Here is a 20,380-nt window from a genome sequence, read left to right on the forward strand (position 1 = left end):
CTCCACTTCACCCGCCTCCTCGAGTTTATTTTTCGTGAAGAAGAAAGACGGGGGTCTGCGCCCTTGCATTGATTACCGTGCACTTAATCAAACTACCATTCGCTATAGTTACCCTCTACCCCTAATTTCCTCTGTTATCGAATCAATGCATGGGGCATGCTTCTTCACAAAATTAGATCTCAAGAGTGCGTACAACCTGGTGCGTGTCCGGGAAGGGGATGAGAGAGGAAGACAGCATTTAGCACAACAACAGGGCATTATGAATACCTGGTGATGCCGTACGGGTTGATGAATGCTCCATCAGTCTTCCAGTCCTTTGTGAGCAAGGTGTTTCAGGACATGCTTGGTCGCGGTGTGGTGGTCTACATCGATGACATCCTGGTGTATTCCGCTACGCCGCCACGTCCACCTCCAGTGCGCCGTGCGTCGCCAGAATGCCAACGCTGACCATCACCGCATTGAGGCCCCGGTCTTTGTACCGGGTGATCGAGTCTGTCTCTCGACCCGGAACCTGCCCCTCCGCCTGCCCTGCCGGAAGCTGAGCCCGCGGTTTGTGGGGCCGTTGAAAGTCCTGAGGAGAGTTAACGAGGTTACGTATAGGTTGCTGCTCCCTCCTGATTACCGTAATAACCCCTCGTTTCACGTATCTCTCCTCAGGCTGGTGGTGGCTGGTCCACTCCAGGAGTCTGAGGTGCGGGAGGTCCCTCCGCCCCCTATGGACATCAAGGGGGTCCCGGCATACTCCGTCCATTCCATCCTGGATTCGAGGCGTCGGGTGAGGGTCCTTCAGTACCTCGTGGAGTGGGAGGGGTACGGTCCGGAGGAGCGGTGCTGGGTCCCGGTGAAGGATGTCCTCGATCCCTCCCTGTTGCGGGATTTCCACCGTCGCCATCCGGCTCGCTCTGCTCCGCGTCCTCCTGGTCGTCCCCGAGGCCGGTGTCGGCGTGCTGCTGGAGCTGCGCATCAAGGGGGGGGTACTGTCACAACTTCCTCCGAAGCTGCCTCCTCTCCTTGTTCGGGCAGGCTGCAGCGTTCGTCGTCACCAGCCTTCTAGCTGCTGCCGCTCCTCTTCTCATCATTCCATTTGTTTTGTCTTGTTTTTTACGCACACCTGGTTCATATCCTCTCATCAGTCCCTGTCTTAAGTATTCACTCTGCCCCCCATGTCTTTGTGTGTGATTGTTTCCATGTGGAGGTGTCGATAGCTCGGTGGAGCATTATGTACTTTATCGCCGGGATATTCACCCGTGTTTTGTTTTCCCCAGTGCGCCGTTAAGTCGCACTGTAGTTGTTTTACGCATTGCTGCGAACCGCTGTATTGGCCGAATAAACCATTATTCTGTGATTTACATCTCCTGCGCCTGACTCCGTCCAAATCACCCGCTACAAGAAGAGTGGAAGAGAGAGAGATGTAAAGAGGAAGAGACACATATAACCTGAGAGGCAGAAAGTACAACAAAACACTGAAAGGGAAAAATATATAAATAATAGGACCTAAAACCATAGCAAACCATAGTAATTAAAACTGTTATTTTTGTTCGGCCCTTTTTCTTCTCTCCCCTCACCACTCGCAGCGGAAGTATTGCAAGATGCCTTCCAGCCCACACTGGTAACATCGTCTAATGTATTTTTCAGCCATGCATCCTGTGTTTGTATGTGATTGTGTGTGTAGGCTATGTGTAATCATGTTATAGTTGTTTTAGTTCCTATAGTTGATTTAGTTCCTATAGTTGTTTTAGTTCCTATAGTTGTTTTAGTTCCTATAGTTGTTTTAGTTCCTATAGTTGTTTTAGTTCCTATAGTTGATTTAGTTCCTATAGTTGATTTAGTTCCTATAGTTGTTTTAGTTCCTAAAGTTGTTTTAGTTCCTTTTCTGATCTGAGAGTGTGTTACCACAATGAGGGTGCAGAGAATATGCATACCACACGCACACACACGCACACACACGCACACACACGCACACACACCCACCCGCAGTCATTAATCCCATCTCCTTGTCTTTAATGTCCTGTTTACTACATGCAACAAGATCAAATCTCAAATCCTATTCCAGGTCTTACAGACCCCTTCACTTTGTGGTTTCAGAGGAGGGGTGAAAAAAGCAGGCTCTGTAGTCTCTGGACACTGTCCAAGGAAAACTGAACCTCAGGAGTCAAAACAAAACCACACGTGAAAGCAGAGTAAAAACAGATCCCCCCTCGGCCCCTCTCATCTACCCTACCTCTCCGCCCTCTCGTGGTTACACTGGATGCACACAGGGATCACCACGACTTTGTGGGGCTCCTCTCGCCCCTCCAAATTGTGGCAGGTTTTGGGGCTTTGACACGGACCAGTACTTTTGTGTATACAGGACACATCCCATGTAAAGGAGAACGCCACTTTAGCTCCATTCTATTGCCCTGTGCTATCTTTAGCGCCCTGCTAAACCGCTACCCCCCCACACCGCCCCCTTAAAAGAAGAGAGCCCAGCCCAGGCCTGTGGTTCTGACTGCCCACTGGCACCTCTCACCACGGCCACAAGGTCACACTTTTAATTACACAGAAACAGTAATCTCACCAGACAGATGGCAAGCAGGCCGCCTCTCAATTACTTTATGCCCAATTGAATCATTACTGATGCTATTTGCTAAATTATGGTACACTAAAACACCACAAAACAGGAGGTGGGGGGAGACAGCAGATGTGCCTCTTGCCAAGCATCTGTGACAGAGATGAAAAAGGCGTGAAGAATACAAGCGCAGGGCGGTGTTAGTTTTCAAAAATATATATATCTATAATACTACAATCAGGGCCAGTGAAAACAGACCCTTATTTTTCATGAAGGAAAAAAAATCATGGGCCTATGCAAAACATGTCGGCTCCCAACACCCTAGTTTGGTAACCACATAACAAGGGCAATTTATACTGAACAAAAATATAAAAGCAACATGCAACAATTTCAAAGATTTTACTGAGTTACAGTTCATATAAGGATATCAGTCAATTGAAATGAATTCCTTAGGCCCTAATCTATGGATTTCACATGACTTGGCAGGGGTGCACCCACCGGGGAGACAGGCTCAGCCAATCAGAATGAGTTTTTCCCCACAAAAGGGCTTTATTACAGACAGAAATACTCCTCAGCACCGCCCCAGCCCCCCCACCTCAGACGATCCCACAGGTGAAGAAGCCAGATGTGGAGGTCCTGGGCTGGCGTGGTTACATGTGGTCTGCGGTTGTGAGGCCGGTTGGACGTACTGCCAAATTCTCTAGAACGCAGCTTATGGTAGAGAAATGAACATTCAATTCTCTGGCGACAGCTGTGGTGGACATTCCTGCAGTCAGCGTGCCAATTGCACGCTCCCTCAAAACTTGAGACATCTGTGGCATTGTGTTGTGTGACAAAACTGCACATTTTAAAGCTGCCTTTTTTGTCCTCAGCACAAGGTGCACCTGTGTAATGATACCTGTGTAATGATCATGCTGTTTAAACAGTTCTTGATATGCCACAACTGTAAGGTGGATGGATTATCTTGGCAAAGGAGAAATGCTCGCTAATAGAGACATAAACAAATGTATGCAACAACAAAAATGAGAAATAAGCTTTCTGGGATTTTTTATTTCAGCTCATGAAACATGGGAGCATCACTTTACATGTTGCGTTTATATTTTTGTTCAGTGTAAAAACAAAAGTGAGGAAAGGTCCAATGCAGCCGTTTTTATCTCAATATCAAATCATTTCTGGGTAACAAATAAGTACCTTACTGTGATTGTTTTCAAATACAATTATCAAAAAGATAGAAAATAGCAATTTCTCAAGCAAGAATTTTGATAGGACTGTCTGGGAGTGGTCTGAGTGGGGAGGGGAAAACTGAAAACTAGCTGTTATTGGCAGAGAACTTTGGAACTCTCTTTCTTATTGGTCTATTAACTAATTTAAAGCCTGGCGGGCCAAAACTCCATCCCACCAAAACAGGCTGAAATTTCATGCATTCTTTTCAAACAGCTCTTACACTAAAAGGGCATTATCATAATTTTCACAATTTCACAGTATTATTCTAACCTCATAGTGTGGAAATATATATAAAATCACCTTTTTTGACTGCACTGGGCTTTTAAAAGGAGAGAGGGAAGAACGTTTGGTTTATGGTTTTCTCTGGGCCCAGCAGTTGTCTTTGGGGAACATCACTGGGCTCGGCTCCTTTCCTGAAAACCCAGCAGTGACCCAGTATCCAAACTACCGATGCTTCGCTCTTCCTGACAATGGCCTCTGTGAATAATTAAAGGTTGGCTTTCCCAGCGTCTCTGACCACAGCTCCCCAAGCATCTCAATCTCTGGCCAATCAGCTCGAATGTGTTGGCTACTCAGACATGCTTGAATCCAATACTGATACTGATATTGATTCGATATTGATACTATTACAAAATGTCACAGCCAAAACCAATGAAGACACAAATGCTGGTTAGTTTAGGTGAGAACTTAATAGCACAAATATTGCTGCACCGATGCTCGTATAAATTCTTGAATTTAGGCCTTAATCGAGCCAAGAGAGATAATGCTTTGGTCTTTCTGGTTGTAAATCCTCCGGCTGATTGGCTGCCCGTTTGGTCATTGGGTACATATCTTGCCCTGATTGGTTGCACCCTGGGGTGTCATGTTCTACGACATGTATACATAACTTCATGCCACTGGGGGGTGGAGCCCAACAGGCCGGAGGAGGGCTATAAATCTACCCTAACCATAGGAGCGACAAGGAGCACATCAATGCAACACAAACATTTCCTCTCACAACAAGAACACTATGGCGACTCCCACCTCTTCTCCTCCATTAGAACGGAGCACAATGGGCTAAATCAGCACAGGAACATCCAGCGGGATATATGGGTCAAGCTGAGACTGACACGATTCAGTCATTTTAAGACGGGGTCAACTCTGAATCCATATATAATGGCTGTGAAAAACACTTGTCCTCCTCACGACCCTAATAAGACTGGCAGCTCCCCACTAAATGGGAACAGTTGCGTCGAGTGGCACGTCCTCTGCTGTAAAACGATCCTCAGAGCATATAGAAAACTTCCAAGCAGTTTTTTTGAGTCGGGGTGAGGAATTCCCTTGGCCTATAGAGCGCGGTCAGCAGTTGTTCTCCCAAGAGGGTGTGTGAGCGACTTGGAAGGAGGGAGGAGGAGGGGGGAGGAGGAGGCGGGAGGAGGAGGAGTCGGGATTCGGGAGGATGGCTGGATGTTACCAACCACATGTCAAATTGAGAAAGAGGGATTCTTCCAGAGGGTTTCAGAAAATGTGTGGGTCCGCAAAGCGATCCCGCAGGCCAAGTTACAGGATGAGGAGTAGGGTTGGTGGGCAGAGTTAGTCTCTCATGCACATCCACTCCATGGCCCTGGAAATAAGAGTTTCCCGTTGCAATCTCCAACCCTGCCATGGTTCTGGGGCAAAGAGTGGGGGAATAGCAGACAAGTTGAGTATGGGAGATAATATAATAATAATATAGGCCATTTAGCAGACGCTTTCATCCAAAGCGACTTACAGTCACGTGTGCATACATTTTACGTATGGGTGGCCCCGGGAATCGAACCGACAATCCTGGCGTTGCAAGCGCCATGCTCTACCAACTGAGTCATACAGGACCACCAGCTTCTGCTCTGCCAAGCTGGTCCCAGAGTCTACAGCACCAATCACTAGGCCTATACTGCAAACTAACCTACATCCGTAAACAATCAAATGCCAATGTTGGTCCACAGTAGTAGCATCCAGGGGCTTGCTAACAACACTAAGCAATGGGACTACAGTAGTTTCAGACCAACTGATCCCTGCTGAGATTAGGGTGAAGAATTCCACCGAATACCTTCTCCTAACCCCACGCCACGGCCATGGACTCCTGCCCTCCCAGCTGCTGTGTGTGTGGCAGAGTGGGCGCCGTGGCAGGCAGCTCTGACACCTGTCTCTGACAAGTCCCAGCATTCACACAGTGACTAAAGCTCGCTGCCTGGAAGTCAGGTGACAAACACTAACCCACACCTCCTGACAGCACACACACATACAGTAGACTACACACGCTGAAACATCTTAACCAAGAGGCACTTAAGTGTTATCCAGACCACTTACAAAGCCTCAATACCATGCTAGAGATACCCTCATGTCTCTCAGATATACAACCCCTGATTCAATCTGTGGCTTGGAGCTGTAAACTGTTGCTTCCCCCAGTCTCTCGCACACCCTGCTGTAACCACCGTTTTTGCATACCGCTCGACTTGCGTAACTGTCGAGTGGTTTCTCTCCCGGGAGACAATGACTGTGTACAGAGCAGGCCAAATCTTTCCATTTTAAATAGGCTTGAGATTGCGAGAGAGACAAGACGATTGGTCCACTCTCACTTCTATGAGAGTTGAGTAACATACGGGTGACTGCCAAAATAAAGGAAACACCAGCATAGTGTCTTAATAGGGCATTGGGCCAGCATGAGCCCGAACAGCTTCAATGCGCCTTGGTATAGATTTTCTACAAGTGTCTGGAACTCCATTGGAGGGATGCGACAACATTCTTCCACAAGAAATTCCATAATTTTGTGTTTTGTTGACAGTGGTGGAAAACGCTCTCAGGCGCCACTCCAAAATCTCCCATAAGTGTTCAATTGGGTTGAGATCTGGTGACTGAGACGACCATGGTATATGGTTTACATCGTTTTCATGCTCATCAAACCATTCAGTGACCACTCGTGCCCTGTGGATGGGGGCATTGTCATTATATGGGGGTATGGCCACGGTAGCCAAAATAATGGCCTGCCCAGTAATTTTATACATGATCCTAAGCACAACGGGATGTTAATTGCTTAATTAACTCAGGAACCACACATTTGTGGAAGAACCTGCTTTCAATATACTTTGTGTCCCTTATTTACTCAAGCATTTCCTTTATTTTGGCAGTTACCTGTACGTTGCTTCTTTAAGAGAACAGTGAGAAGCACAGATAGGTAAGACTGCCTGTGGCTGAAGCCCTGAGCCTTGCGTGCCTGGAGTAAACGTCGGAATTAACGCTGTAATTGTAACTTAATTGTAAACTCCCCTGAGTTCACTGAGAGTATCAGAGTCTAGCTGTGTCAGGGAGTGTGTAATTGAGTTGTACAGTCCAACAACAGCTACTTTGAAACCTTCTACTACTACTACTACTACTACAAGTGCTTCTTTACCCATAATATACATTTACATTTACATTTTAGTCATTTAGCAGACGCTCTTATCCAGAGCGACTTACAGTTAGTGAATACATCTTTTTTTATACTGCCCCCCGTGGGAATCGAACCCGCAACCCTGGCGTTGCAAACGCCATGCTCTATCAACTGAGCTACATCCCTGCCGGCCATTCCCTCACCTACCCTGGACGACGCTGGGCTAATTGTGCGCCGCCCATGAGTCTCCCGGTCGCGGCCGGCTGCGACAGAGCCTGGATTCGAACCAGGATCTCTAGTGGCACAGTTAGCACTGCGATGCAGTGCCTTAGACCACTGCGCCACTCAGGAGCTTTATGTACTTTATATACTTTATGTGCGCTATATAGTGAGCTTGTCATCACTGTTGCTCGGGGGGGGGGGGGTTAGGGTTCAGGCTGGGTGCTGGGGCAGCAGACTGGGCCTGATTGAGCGCTTCAGCCCCTGGTATGGCGATGCTGCCACACGGCCGACCACCGCCCCTTTCCCCGCCTCATTTGCACAGAAATCCCGCTTTTCTGCACTCAGTGTATATTTTTGTCATTTCCCTGCCGAGGGTCCATTTGTATTATCTGCCGAAATGGCATGCAGAGGGAGGAGGAGGTAGAGAGTGTTTTGCTACAGTGGGATGCAGAGGGAGGAGGAGACTGTGTTTTGCTACAGTGGCGCTTCTCAACGCCAACCTCCCCCCTGAACACACACACATCGGATGGACACTCAGGCCCAACTCCCCCTCCCTGACTAATGTGCCCCGGCACTCGTACATCACCCGTAAATTGGCCAAATGAATTAACCATAACCTCTGCTTAGCGTTACAGGCTTTAAATGGATTTCCCCCTCTTCAGGTCTGGCCAATAATTGAATTTATCCATCTTGTTGAAGCACAGTTTACACACTTGCTAACATCATGCCAATCCCGGCTACATTTTCCGCTCCAATGGCGGGAGTGAGGGAGATTTGTCATCGGATCATAACAGGTAATTCGAACAACAATTAGTCTGATGACTCCACCGTATGTCAATGTCTGGCTGCCCAGTAGTCAAGACCTTGGTGGAACAAAAAACCCTATCTATCTAAACCCCACCCTTTCTCAACTCTCCCCTTGCAGTTCTTTAATATCAATCATGTAATCCTCCAGGTTGAAGCAACAACAACCCATGGCTGTGGTCTCTAGGAAGTAAATGAGGGTTGTGAGCAACCACGCAAACACACACAGACAGACAGACGAGGCTGTAGCCGTGAACATTGGTGTTGGTGGGGTTCATCTCTACACTTGTGTAGTGTTTGAACAGTAGTGCATTAGACACTCTGGGGCCCACAGGACAATTCAGCTATGTAAACACAGAGGAACTTCCTTCCCTCCGGTCCTTCAGGCCGGCACTGAGACGACCCACTGTTTAAACAGCAGAGAATTCCTCCGGCCGCCTGGCCCTACAAGAGCAGCTGCTCTCCACTGAGGCGGACCAGAGACAGACTCAGTGTAAAGTCAAAGTCCTCGGGGTCATCCTCCAAAGACAAATACATACATCCCCCTTGGCGTTTTTCCTATTTTGTTGTATTACAACCTGTAATTTAAATGGATTTTTATTTGGATTTCGTGTAATGGACATACACAAAATAGTCCAAATTGGTGAAGTGAAATGAAAAAAATAAATCTAAAATCTAAAAAATAAATAACGGAAAAGTGGTGCGTGCATATGTATTCACCCCCTTTGCTATGAAGCCCCTAAATAAGCTCTGCTGCAACCAATTAACTTCAGAAGTCACAAAATTAGTTAAATAAAGTCCACCTGTGTGCAATCTAAGTGTCACATGATCTGTCACATGATCTCAGTATATATACACCTGTTCTGAAAGGTCCCAGAGTCTGCAACACCACTAAGCACCATGAAGACCAAGGAGCTCTCCAAACAGGTCAGGGACAAAGTTGTGGAGAAGTACAGATCAGGGTTGGGTTATATAAGTGGAAGGCATGTTGTGTGAATCAAATGATACAAACCCCCAGAAAATCAATTTTAATTCCAGGTTGTAAGGCAACAAAATAGGAAAAATGCCAAGGGGGGTGAATACTTTCGCAAGCCACTGTATTTATATACATAAAGACTTAGCATGGCCATATCAGGTTTACTTTGACCTCCAGTGTGATGTCTGAATGGGTTTTATTTGTTCACATAAAATGCTAGGCTAGTCGCCTGGGCACAGGCAGATGAGCTAACCAGAAGATCAAGGGTTAAAACTGAAATCTTGCCACTCAACACCACCTGTTATGACAAAGCCAGCAATTTATCTTTATTTATATTAGAAAAATGCAAAGCACCATGCTCCATACAGATAGAGGGGAAGTAAAGGGGAAGATAAAGAAACTCCTCATTCTAAAGGGCACCGTGACAGACGCCACAAGGGCCGGTCACATGACCCTCACCGTCCACCCAAGATGACACGATGGCGATCGAGACCCCTACTGTCGATTATGTGGACCACGTTCAACATTTCATTATTGAATCTTCATATTCATCTTCTATTATTATGACCTATAATATAAATCCTTTCAATTGACTGTCAGTCAAATCTGTTATAATACTATAATAGGCCTAATCTAGAAAATCATAGTTGACTTCCTTTTCCCTGTAGATATATATCTTAGTAGTATATGACTTGCTAACACTGTTAACAACAGGTCATTATTTAAACCCAAACCTTGCTGAATTCAATTGTTCACTTCAACAGTGCTATATTCCCTCTGCTTTTCAGTTGATTTGGTCCTCAGTCCGCATCAGTCCCCTCTGGCTGACAGCGAAGGCCACTCATCCCACCTCGGGCCAGTTGTCCAAACAGACACTCAATTCACTTTGACCCCTTGTGGAGCCAATTGACAATTCACTCAGTGCTGGGAGTCAATTTCCTCATGTTTGGAAATGACCCAAAACACTGCTGACACCATTCCTCAGTGGAGTAGAATGCATTAGGGAGATTTAAACCTATGCTTTTCACACAAACGACCCCCCACCACCCACTCAAACACACAGACCACAACATAGAATTATATCCCACAACAGTGTGAGATGTGGTATTCAATCTATTCTACAGCCTACTAAGAGCCCACCATAGCATGTGTCCATGTGACCAGTAATTCTCATGATATGTTATCTACTGTACCCAAATTGACAGCTGTACTTTTTAAGAGGGGCAATATTATCGTGTGTAAATAGATTTCTAATGGGTGGCTAAAGAGCTGACACTGGGAATTTGCTCTTAATCTATTTGGAAATTGGTGCACAGACCCGGACAATCTCTCACTGTTCCACATTGCGTGTGTGCAAAGGGCTTACATTTCATTAGCCTTGTGCATTTTTACATACAGTAATCTCTGCAACAATCTCATTTTGTTCTAAATCCCACAATAATCCGGAGATTAGTAGATTAATTTATTTATGCTCTGGCTCTAAAGCTCCCTCACCTTTTCAAGCAGTTATGAATCAACCTTTAAATGCAAAAAAGCAGACAATCACCTCATTAGTGCGCTCACACACACACACAAACACAGCACTCCTCAGAACTTATCCTCCTGTAATTAAGAGTTTAATTAGAATATAAAAAATGCATAGTTTTTCCACCTTTCGCTTCTCAATTATGTGTTTAATACAAAACGGTCCCTCACATCTGAAAAGGTTGGGTCCAGTTTATCTGAATAAACTAAAAATTGCAATCACAAACTGGACAGACCCATCTCAAGGATGCCAAATGATCTATGCTCCTTACAAATACAGAAACCCTTGACATTTGTGAATACATTAAATACAGCAGATCATCACCATAACAAGATACACTGGTAAGACTGCTGCATCTTTTAATGCAGGACCTAATATTGTAATGACAATTACCTAATATATCACATTTATTTTCCCTTTCAAGTTAAAAATACACTTATAGGTTTGTTGTAGTTTATAACAATGGAGCGATGGTATAGGGATGAATAAATCCTAAAGGGTTCACATATTTTCTCCAAACATTGCAGGCAATTATTCATAATCACTTCTCCCAAAACACCAAGCTCTCCTGAGTGAGAGTTCCGCACAGTGGAACATTCTAGAGCATTCTGCCACATCCATAAAAGGATGGCCTAGTACAGGTGTTCCCTGCACATTGGCACGGCTAGTTATTATATAGCCCAACATGATCATTAGGGGTTGTGATGGTGTTACACAAACCGCAGACAAAGGCGTGCGAGCGCACACACACAGACAGATACTCCAATGGAAAACTCGAGCACTCCTATCACTCGTCATAAAAAGGGTCAGAGAGGCAGCTCTTTTCCTAACAGAAAGCACCCTGCACTTTGACCCTCCCCAAACACACTCCAATCCAAACACAAGCCTGGCACCACCAAATTCCTCCACTGTCACACAATCCTCTCGCCCACCAACGCTTTTAGGGCGGACATTTTGATGACGAGGCGTGGACACATGAGGAGGTAAATACTGTAGAGAACTGGCCAGATTCATTAAGAGGAAAAGCCACACACATGGCCTGTCCATCAACCTCGGCAATAAACTCATCCCCCCTCCCTCCTCTTCTCTAAGTCCCGCTGTTCCTTTTTTGGGGGGGAGATAAATGTGAGGTTTGGAGGCACTATTATTTGGACATTAACCAGGAACTGTCGCTGCTCTCATTGCCTGGCATTAACAGCAATTATGCACCCTATTCAACCGGCCTTTGTGCGACCCCCCACCCCCCACATACACACATCGCTGGACGCATTTCCCGCTTTTCTTAACCCCCCACCCAGCGCATTCTCTCCCACTCCGCTGGTAAACTCCTTTCGCTGCTGGTCTTGAATTAATGGGTTTATGGAAATATGCACACAGACAAAAAAATATATATATACCTAGTGTAAAATGTTATCAATAATAGTATCAATAATTATTTCCCCAAAAAACATTCAGTAAAATACCTTGCACCTGCATTTGAAAAATTCTTCACACTTAATGATATAGTTTTTCCCTATAAAAGGTCTATGTTATAAGTATCATTCAATTATCAATAAACAGGCAATCAATACTACAGAGGTACTACAGAGCTATTTGTGGACCCCAGAAAGAGTATCTGCTGCTATCGCAACAGCTAATGGGGATCCAAATACCCCCCAAAATCGTATCTTTGTACTGTTTGCGGTACAAAAAACCAGCTCTACTGTAAAGGAATACAACCCCCTGCTAGCACCTGTTCTAAACTATTTTGATCCTATAATTGATCGAAAGAGAAACAATTATTTGAGCTTCAGTAGAATTACAGAATAAAGGGGTGAGATTGTCTATCATCTAAGGAGTCATTGCCTGAAAGGTAAAAATTGACATCTCGACTAGCAGTCCATGGCTATCTCAACCAATGCTCCCAACACGTGCAATTGTATCAGAACAGTTTACAGATATAAGGACAATACAACAAAGAATCCTAATAACTGCCCCCTACCCCTTGAAATTCAGGGAACATCCATGCATCTTACATATGTTGGATCTAGGGAGCATAGAACATAAAATATATGAGCGCATAGTGCATGTACATACTGTGCTGGACATATATGGAACACACAAACACACACACAGATAGGCAATCATTTGATTTCCATGTTTCAGAGAGCCCCAAGCCCTGTGGGCCGGCAGCAAGACTATATTTAACAGATGACAAAAGTTGCATTCCAGATGTACAGTGAGATCTTTGTGTTGAGCTTTATGGAAATGCATGTGAGACAGAGAGAGAGACAGAGACAGAAGAGAGAGAGAGAGAGAGAGAGAGAGAGAGAGAGAGAGAGAGAGAGAGAGAGAGACAGAGAGAGAGAGAGAGAAAGGGAAGAAGAGGGGAGCGCTAGTCCACAGCTGCTAAACCAATGCTGTTTTTTAAAAACAGAATAGCATACAGCAGTATTGCCCAGTGATAGGGAATTGGAAGGTTGGAGGTGAAAGTGTTTTGTCAGTAGTTTATGCAATTCGCTTTACCAGCCGCAGTTCTATTGAGGTAGAAACATTGTATATTTCAGTTATAGGTCTATTACAATCAAATAAAATCTATCACCTTTTTGATAAACTTATGCATTCAGCACAACTTGCATTTAGAAATGTAACATCAGATTAGTAGTTCTATTAAAACAAAGAGCAATGGCATAGGTTTGATAGATAAACAAAAGGGGGGAAAAGAAGCATGAACTATAGCCAAACTCTATTCATTACCACTCTGGAACTACTCCCATCACTGTATTTAAAAACCTCATTAAAAACACGCCCACAAACGTGTTGGACTGACTTATTTTTGCTGTGTGTCATTTCAAACAAACTGATGGAGAGCATGTTTTGTATGCTTTCACACATCTTAGCCTGCCAACATCATCAGCATAAGACAATTAAGCCCTGCCAATGAGAGAAAAAAATCTCTGTAAATATTTACAGTGCAAATCTTTTCCATTCATTCACCAGGCGCTAACAAAACCTTACTGTACTCTCCCTCTCTCACAATCCCCCCCCCCCCCCCTCCCCATCCTCTCTCTTTCTCTACATCTGCGATTCATTGACTTTACAATTTACCACATGTCGAGATGGGAGAGGTCGAGACTCCATCTGAATCACGGCACAAATATGCGAGTGATTTATTGTTTTAAAAACCGTGGGCCGATTTTGTGCAACTCCACTTTTCCTGAGCATTACTCCTATTGGCAAACCATGAACAATTACAGTTTGGACTAATTAAGCTGAGAGAATGTGCTGTGCGCCACTAATGTCTAGCAGGCCCCAATTTTTGTTTAACGGTGCCAAACTTTGCTCCCCAACTTAACTCCCTCAAATCCAAAACAGATTGCACTTTTTATGTGTGTTTATCAAGCTCAAGAAAAATAAGGACATTTTATTTTCCTTGCATGGTATAAGAGGAACAGAGAGAGGGGGGGGGGGGGGGGGGTTGGAAGAGATGAGGAAAGATAGAGAGAAAAAGAGAGAGAGGGGGGAGAGAGAGCGGGTCCTGCTTCCGCTATACTTTGTAAACAAAAGTGATTTGCAGGACAAAAGGAGCACAAACTTAATAAATTCGGAGCGCGTTTTGCGAGGTGAAACACAAAATGTGGACGCATAGTGCCATGAACCCCCTGTGGATAGCAATTAGGTCCTATTAACATGTAAAGCCCATTTGATAAGGTGTGGGTCTATCCCCTGAATCCACATTAAGCTATCTCTCCTCACCTCGCAGGGACAAGCCATTCAGAGCTGTACCAGAACACACATAATCCACATGATATGCCATTGTTATGCATATGCTGCTAACATGTTTAAAAAGATACTGTCTGTGTCAATTCTAAAATATAGGACATACCATTACATCTACATGAACACAAAAGGATTACGCTAGGTGTTATTTTCGGGCTGATGTACAATTACAACTGCTAAATCGGATGTTAATTTCAATAATCTTGCCACAAATCCACCATTCCCTCCAAAACATGTAAAAATGGTATAACTCATTAATTGTGAAGGAAAGTATTATTATTTTTTTAATAGGTGGGTCTACCACAATAGGAGAGATACTGGTGCAACAATAGAAGTGAAACAAAGAAAAGAGAGAAAAAAGCTATTGTTATAGCTAACCACACAACACCTCTCGCCAAGCTTGCTGTGGAATCGCCACAGGTTTCGGGTGCGTATTTTTTCACTCTAAATAGACCAGTGGAAGCTGGGTGTTGTGTTCTCTCTCTCTCCCTCTCTCTTTTTTTGTTCCTTTTTAAAACGACTCGTAATTATACAACGAAACCCAAAACCCCAGCCAAAAGTCTGCATGCCCCTGGAATTATGGGGCCAGGGGTGGCGTCAAATATCTTAACATTCATAAGTCAGAGAAGCAGTAAATAAACCCAGCAGATTTATGGCCCTGCAGCCCTAGCCAGAGTTCTTGCAGCCCCGCTCTCTCTCCTCTCTGCAGACCTGTTGAGGTGTGATGTTAGCCCGTAGCACTGGAGTTAACCCATCGCCTTTTCAGAAAGCCCCATGTTAGCATTAGCATCTGCACAATCGCAGAGAGAGAGAGAGCGAGAGAGAGAGAGAGATGTGCAAGAAACAGTATGGCACCGGGGGTTAGCTGGCCAGGCCACTTCACCAATTCATCCTGCTCCCACTGAACCAGCAGGCCTTTGTGTGAGGTTGAAAAAGGAGGTAGGGGAAGGAAGGGAGGAGAAGAGGGCAGGAGGCCTAACACCCTGGGCACAACGTCATGTCAAATTGCTAAATGATCCCAAATTGTACAGCTTTTAGACTTAGGTGGTTGGAAAAACAAACTCTCGCTCATTATAGCTCTCTGAGGTCAGACAAAGTATAGTAACCTCCACACATTCAAACACACACACACACACAAGCACACACTCACACTTAAAAAAAGACATGCAGTGACGGAATCACAGGAAGCATAGAAAGGCATGCCCAAAATGTCAAGATCACGGCCAGCTGACAAAAAGGAGAAATCAAGTGGTAAGACCGTGGTAGCATCACTAACATCCCAATCATATCACATTGGGACAATATATGTCTAAAGGTGTGGAAACAAAAACCAAAAATTGCACACACATGCCAAAACATGAATTACAGAAATCATAGTATTGCACCGTCTGCACCAATAAGACCGGAAATCGATTAAATTAGAAAATCGGACTGAGGAGAAAAAGCAACCGACGACGCCTGCTATATCAAAGAACCGTAACATAACAATGGACTGAGCTAGCCATTTCTAATCACAGACACAGTACCAATCATATTCTGCAGTCGTCATTACTAGTTAGGGAGGAAGACAGGTAATCAATGCCCAGGTGAATTATTGATGCTATACATTTATGAATATAACGGACACAAAACTTCAAAGCTCTAATGGCTGGACACACACGGTGCAAAAAGGAGGGCTGGGTGAGTGCAGTAAGTAAACCATCATCAGCCTAAAAAGGTATGACGTGATCTCAGGGTATGAAGAATAAAGCTGTCCTGAACATTTATAGTGCAGTTCTATTTGTGCAATAAATGATATCACGTTTGCAATGTCTCCTTGCTTTGTAAACCAATTACAAAACAAACACTGTTCACTAGGCATTTCTAAAATGTTATTTTTGCAGATGATCTTATCTTACCTACAGGGAGGTGGTGGGGAATGACAGTGATCAAAAAGGCTAATATGAAAACCTTCCTGATTTTGAATTACCTCTAAACTAATGGGCAAAAGGAGACTGAGATCAGACCTGAGATCAGATTGAGACATATACTGCAGCATCTTCTTACAGTGCCAGGGAATTCCATTAATTTATTCTTATCAGTTTGGTACATAAGCACATTGTAATGTGGAAGTTATGTGTGCTTGTGCTGGACCTTGGTTTATAGTGAACAAAAAGAAACTAACCCTTGCCCGTTGAAACAAGAAGCCATCTTAAAGTGGGTGTGTGCGTGTGTGATAAAGGTAAAGAATTGCAATTGGTCTCAAATATGCACGAGACACATATTTAATAAAACACCAAATCATAAAATATACAAATAGCAAGATAATTCAATAAGATGAAATGTTTTTAATATCTGTGCAATTATTTTGTAGACATGTTATAAGACATGCTTAAAATGTGTCAGACACAAAAGGATGCATTTCATTGCCTATCAAGTGTGTTTATTTTCAAGGTGTGCCTGATTCACTAAATTGAGGAAACAAATATCAATTTCATTACCGAGAGGCGTATATGGGGGTAAGTTCATATTTCATAATGCCTGGTTTTTGCCTTAACCTTGTAAAATGTCCTAAAGCGATGACTTGTAATTGCAACCATATAAAAAAAAATACGAATAGTTTAGAAAATTATCCCGCTTAAGCATTGCTATTGCCCAGTGGGACTAGGAGGTGGCGAGTAAATGAGTAAGTATGCATAATTATAGCAAAGCTGATTGCCTCTAATAAATAAGATCAATTTATTCATAAATAACATTTTACATGGCACATGCTTTTAAGAGCGATGGTTTACCCCTTACAAGCTAGAGCGGTATCATGCAGTACATAGGCTATAACACTGCATCATGTAAAATTCAAACATTATTTCCAGCCTATACATAAATGATTTTAGAATTATTTAAATGTTTGAGGGAAAAATATAAATGTCTGCATATTCAAAGTAACTGTCAATGACAGGCCTCTTTCAGCTAATGTCAATGCAGTTTGACAGATGCAAATTAAATAAACTAATCAACACATTGGTTTTGTTTTTATAAGGTCCTTTCTCAATGCTTTTCTGAGTTTCCTTTATGTTGATATATTTATCTAAACTTACTTGTGTTAGGCGTTATTATACAGTACTAAGAAGGTTTAAATAGGTGTGAGTTTTAAGCATTAGAGTAAAAAAGGTTTTCAATTATGTTGTGAAAACAACGTAGCCAAGGCGCAGGACAACATTATATTAGGGGGCGGTATTAAATAAAAGCCAGACGTAGCCTATCTGACACTCACTTAATAATACAGTAATAAGAAGAATACAAATAAAAATAAGATTTTAAAATTGTCCACTATAAACTGAAATGTTATTATTAAAATTAATGTTTATGTTTTGTATTATAATTTGATCACAGGTATACAAGAAAGCGAATATTCATCATATGCACATGACCTTATAATATAATAATATGCCATTTAGCAGACGCTTTTATCCAAACCGGCATACAGTCATGTGTGCATACATTTTTACGTATGGGTGGTCCCGGGGATCGAACCCACTACCCTGGCGTTACAAGCGCCATGCTCTACCAATTGAGCTACAGAGGACCATGTTGCATAGCATTTTTTGATATGAGGTGATGGAAACGCATTGAGTATCCCGATTCCTATAGAATGCTATAGGCTACAGAGAAACATGCAGGCACACTGTGTTGCGAGCGACATGCATGCCATTGTACAGTTCATAAGAAGTTGTGAAACTTCTGTCTACATTTAAGAGCTAAACACACCTAGCTGGGTGACAATGCGCGTTTACTCTAGGGGCTACTTAGGTTGTGTGTGTCCACTAATGTATATGTGTAAATAAACGAACTTACTGTGCGTGCTGTTGGAGAAAGTGATCCATTCGGAAGGTACGGGCTTGTAAGATCGGGGATCATTATAAATGGATAGCCCGGGTACGGTGGGCTCTTGAACAGCCCTCCATCTTGCCTTTTCGCAGCTAACATGGCGGGGAAAAGAATAACTTTTATAAGTGCCTTGAAAACTTTGATGCATCTGAGATTCCAGAAGAAACTCATTCGGCACGCTCATATAGTGCCATTGTGTAAAAATCTAAGAGACAAGAGCGTGAACGGAAAAGCAGAAACTCACCCTCCTCTAAACTTTCTCTTGTTTTGTCTCTGAAAGTTTCAGATCTAGGCGGAGGCCGTCTTTCCGCCTTGAAATGCAACGAAACACAGGGGTTGCATTAAAGAAACACATAGGGAAATCATTACTTTTTAAATACCGTGCTTTCACTGCATATTTCGCGCATAATAAGTAAATGGTTGCAAACTACCGAATAGACAATCGATTACGATTATTTCACTTACCTCCGAATCCGACGAGCTGTTTTGATTTGTTTCTGATTCATTTACAAGAGAAGATTTGACATCTGCTAAATCCCTTTCTGCCGATAAATTCTCCGAAATCTTTTCCTCCTGCTCCCCTTCATCTTTGAAGGAAATCATTTCATCGTTCGCACCCAAATCGTCCCCTCCACCGCCGTTGAGCTGCGGCATTTTCCCGAGCAATTTTGGGGGGCAAAAACACAAAGTTTTAAACCCTTGATCTTGGTGATCTAGAATCCGAGTTTAAGTTTAGAGTCTGTATTGGCGTTTTCCAAGCACTGGCGGTTAGTACAAACTAAAAAGAAGGGGAATCTTGGCAGAAAAAGAAGCCGGAGATGGAGCTGAGCCGCTCGGATTGAGTGAGTTGAAGTTGGTCGGAGTGGTTTTCAGTTCAAAGGCGGCGCTGATTGACAGATAGAGAGGGATGGAAATAGAGAGAGTCTGGATTCAGGATTATTGACAGGGAGAAACACACAAGAAACTAATGAGATTCAAAAAGGGAGGGACTTGAAGTGACGTTTTTATAAATAGGGAGAGAAAAAAAAGCCTGGAGGAAGCCGGCCGATGAGTAGCAGTTAGGAAAGGCAGTTTGGGTGAGGAGCGCAGGACAGTGAAGCGCCCGTTTGCTTTTGTGCTGGAATAGCAAAATAGGCTGAAGATAGTAGCCTACTTGGAAATGCGCATTCAATATATGGGCGGTCTCCCACTGAAAATGAATAGAGAGCACTTCCTTATTTTCTCCAGTTTCAAAATGTAGCAATTTTCAAAAGCCACGGCATTGGGGCCAAAAGTTTCCTGCGCATGCATTCCAGAATAAACTTCAATAAATCTAGGCTATATCAACATTTGCTTCATAGGGTAGGGGCAGGTTACATGAAGCAGTATGAATAGCATTTTGATTACTATGACATCTTGAACCCGTTCCTTCTTTTCTTTCTTTAGCCCATGTAATGCAAGCTATGATATTTTGATATTATATTAGACATTTTGTTGTAAATTTCTCATAACATATTGCATCATTTTCTATTCTAGACTATATCCTAAATTAGGTTGCATCTATAGTTTATGTACTTGCATTGTGCAAATATAAAGGACACAATGATGGGCGCACAGACGTGCTCTCAGTCTGCACGACGTTGGGAAGAATACAGGCAGAGGGGCTAATGAGGCCGGGGTTTTAGGACTAACCTGTAGACTATTCATTATGAATAATAGAACAGGGGCTTGGTAAATTTGTGCTGGGTTCTTTTCTTTTCTCCATCTGACAGATTTCTAAAGCACAAGAAAAAATGCCACCAATAAACTTTTCGGCTCATTTGTGTCATTGATGCAAATTACTCACGTCTCTCGGAAAAATAAATCATTATGGAGCAGGTTTATTTATACTGGTCATCCAGTGGTGCTGCAATAAATACGTTTTAATTAGACGATAGGCTAGAATATTTACCACGCTAAAACCTACTGTTTGTGTCAAAAATTATGTAGCCTGTCAAAATATTAATATGCTTAATTGACTCCTTGATAGCTGTACACCAGGTGGTCAATTGACAGTAGCCTGGTTGTAGGCCTGCCTAGCTAAAGGCCAGT

General features: G+C 43.5%; 1 protein-coding gene across 19 annotated transcripts in view; it reads right to left on the reverse strand.

Moving 5' to 3' along the window:
* LOC121549957 (transcription factor 7-like 2) overlaps window positions 1-19,400 on the reverse strand; it is a 119,910-nt gene extending 100,510 nt beyond the window's left edge. For 6 of the 19 annotated variants that reach the window (XM_041862769.2, XM_041862618.2, XM_041862391.2 and 3 more), the window contains exons 1-3: window positions 18,776-19,398; window positions 18,555-18,621; window positions 18,278-18,402 (exon numbers count right to left, since the gene is read on the reverse strand). In XM_041862769.2, coding sequence (XP_041718703.2) covers window positions 18,278-18,402; window positions 18,555-18,621; window positions 18,776-18,964 — 381 coding nt within the window. In that variant the 5' untranslated portion in view covers window positions 18,965-19,398. Of the gene's footprint in view, window positions 1-18,277; window positions 18,403-18,554; window positions 18,622-18,775 lie in introns of all 19 variants that reach the window. The other 13 variants (XM_041862851.2, XM_041862553.2, XM_041862269.2 and 10 more) reach the window with 4 other exon arrangements.
* Between the last annotated feature and the right edge of the window lie 980 nt (window positions 19,401-20,380).

Source organism: Coregonus clupeaformis, unplaced genomic scaffold, assembly GCF_020615455.1.
Source record: "Coregonus clupeaformis isolate EN_2021a unplaced genomic scaffold, ASM2061545v1 scaf0086, whole genome shotgun sequence".
Taxonomy (NCBI): Eukaryota; Metazoa; Chordata; class Actinopteri; order Salmoniformes; family Salmonidae; genus Coregonus; species Coregonus clupeaformis.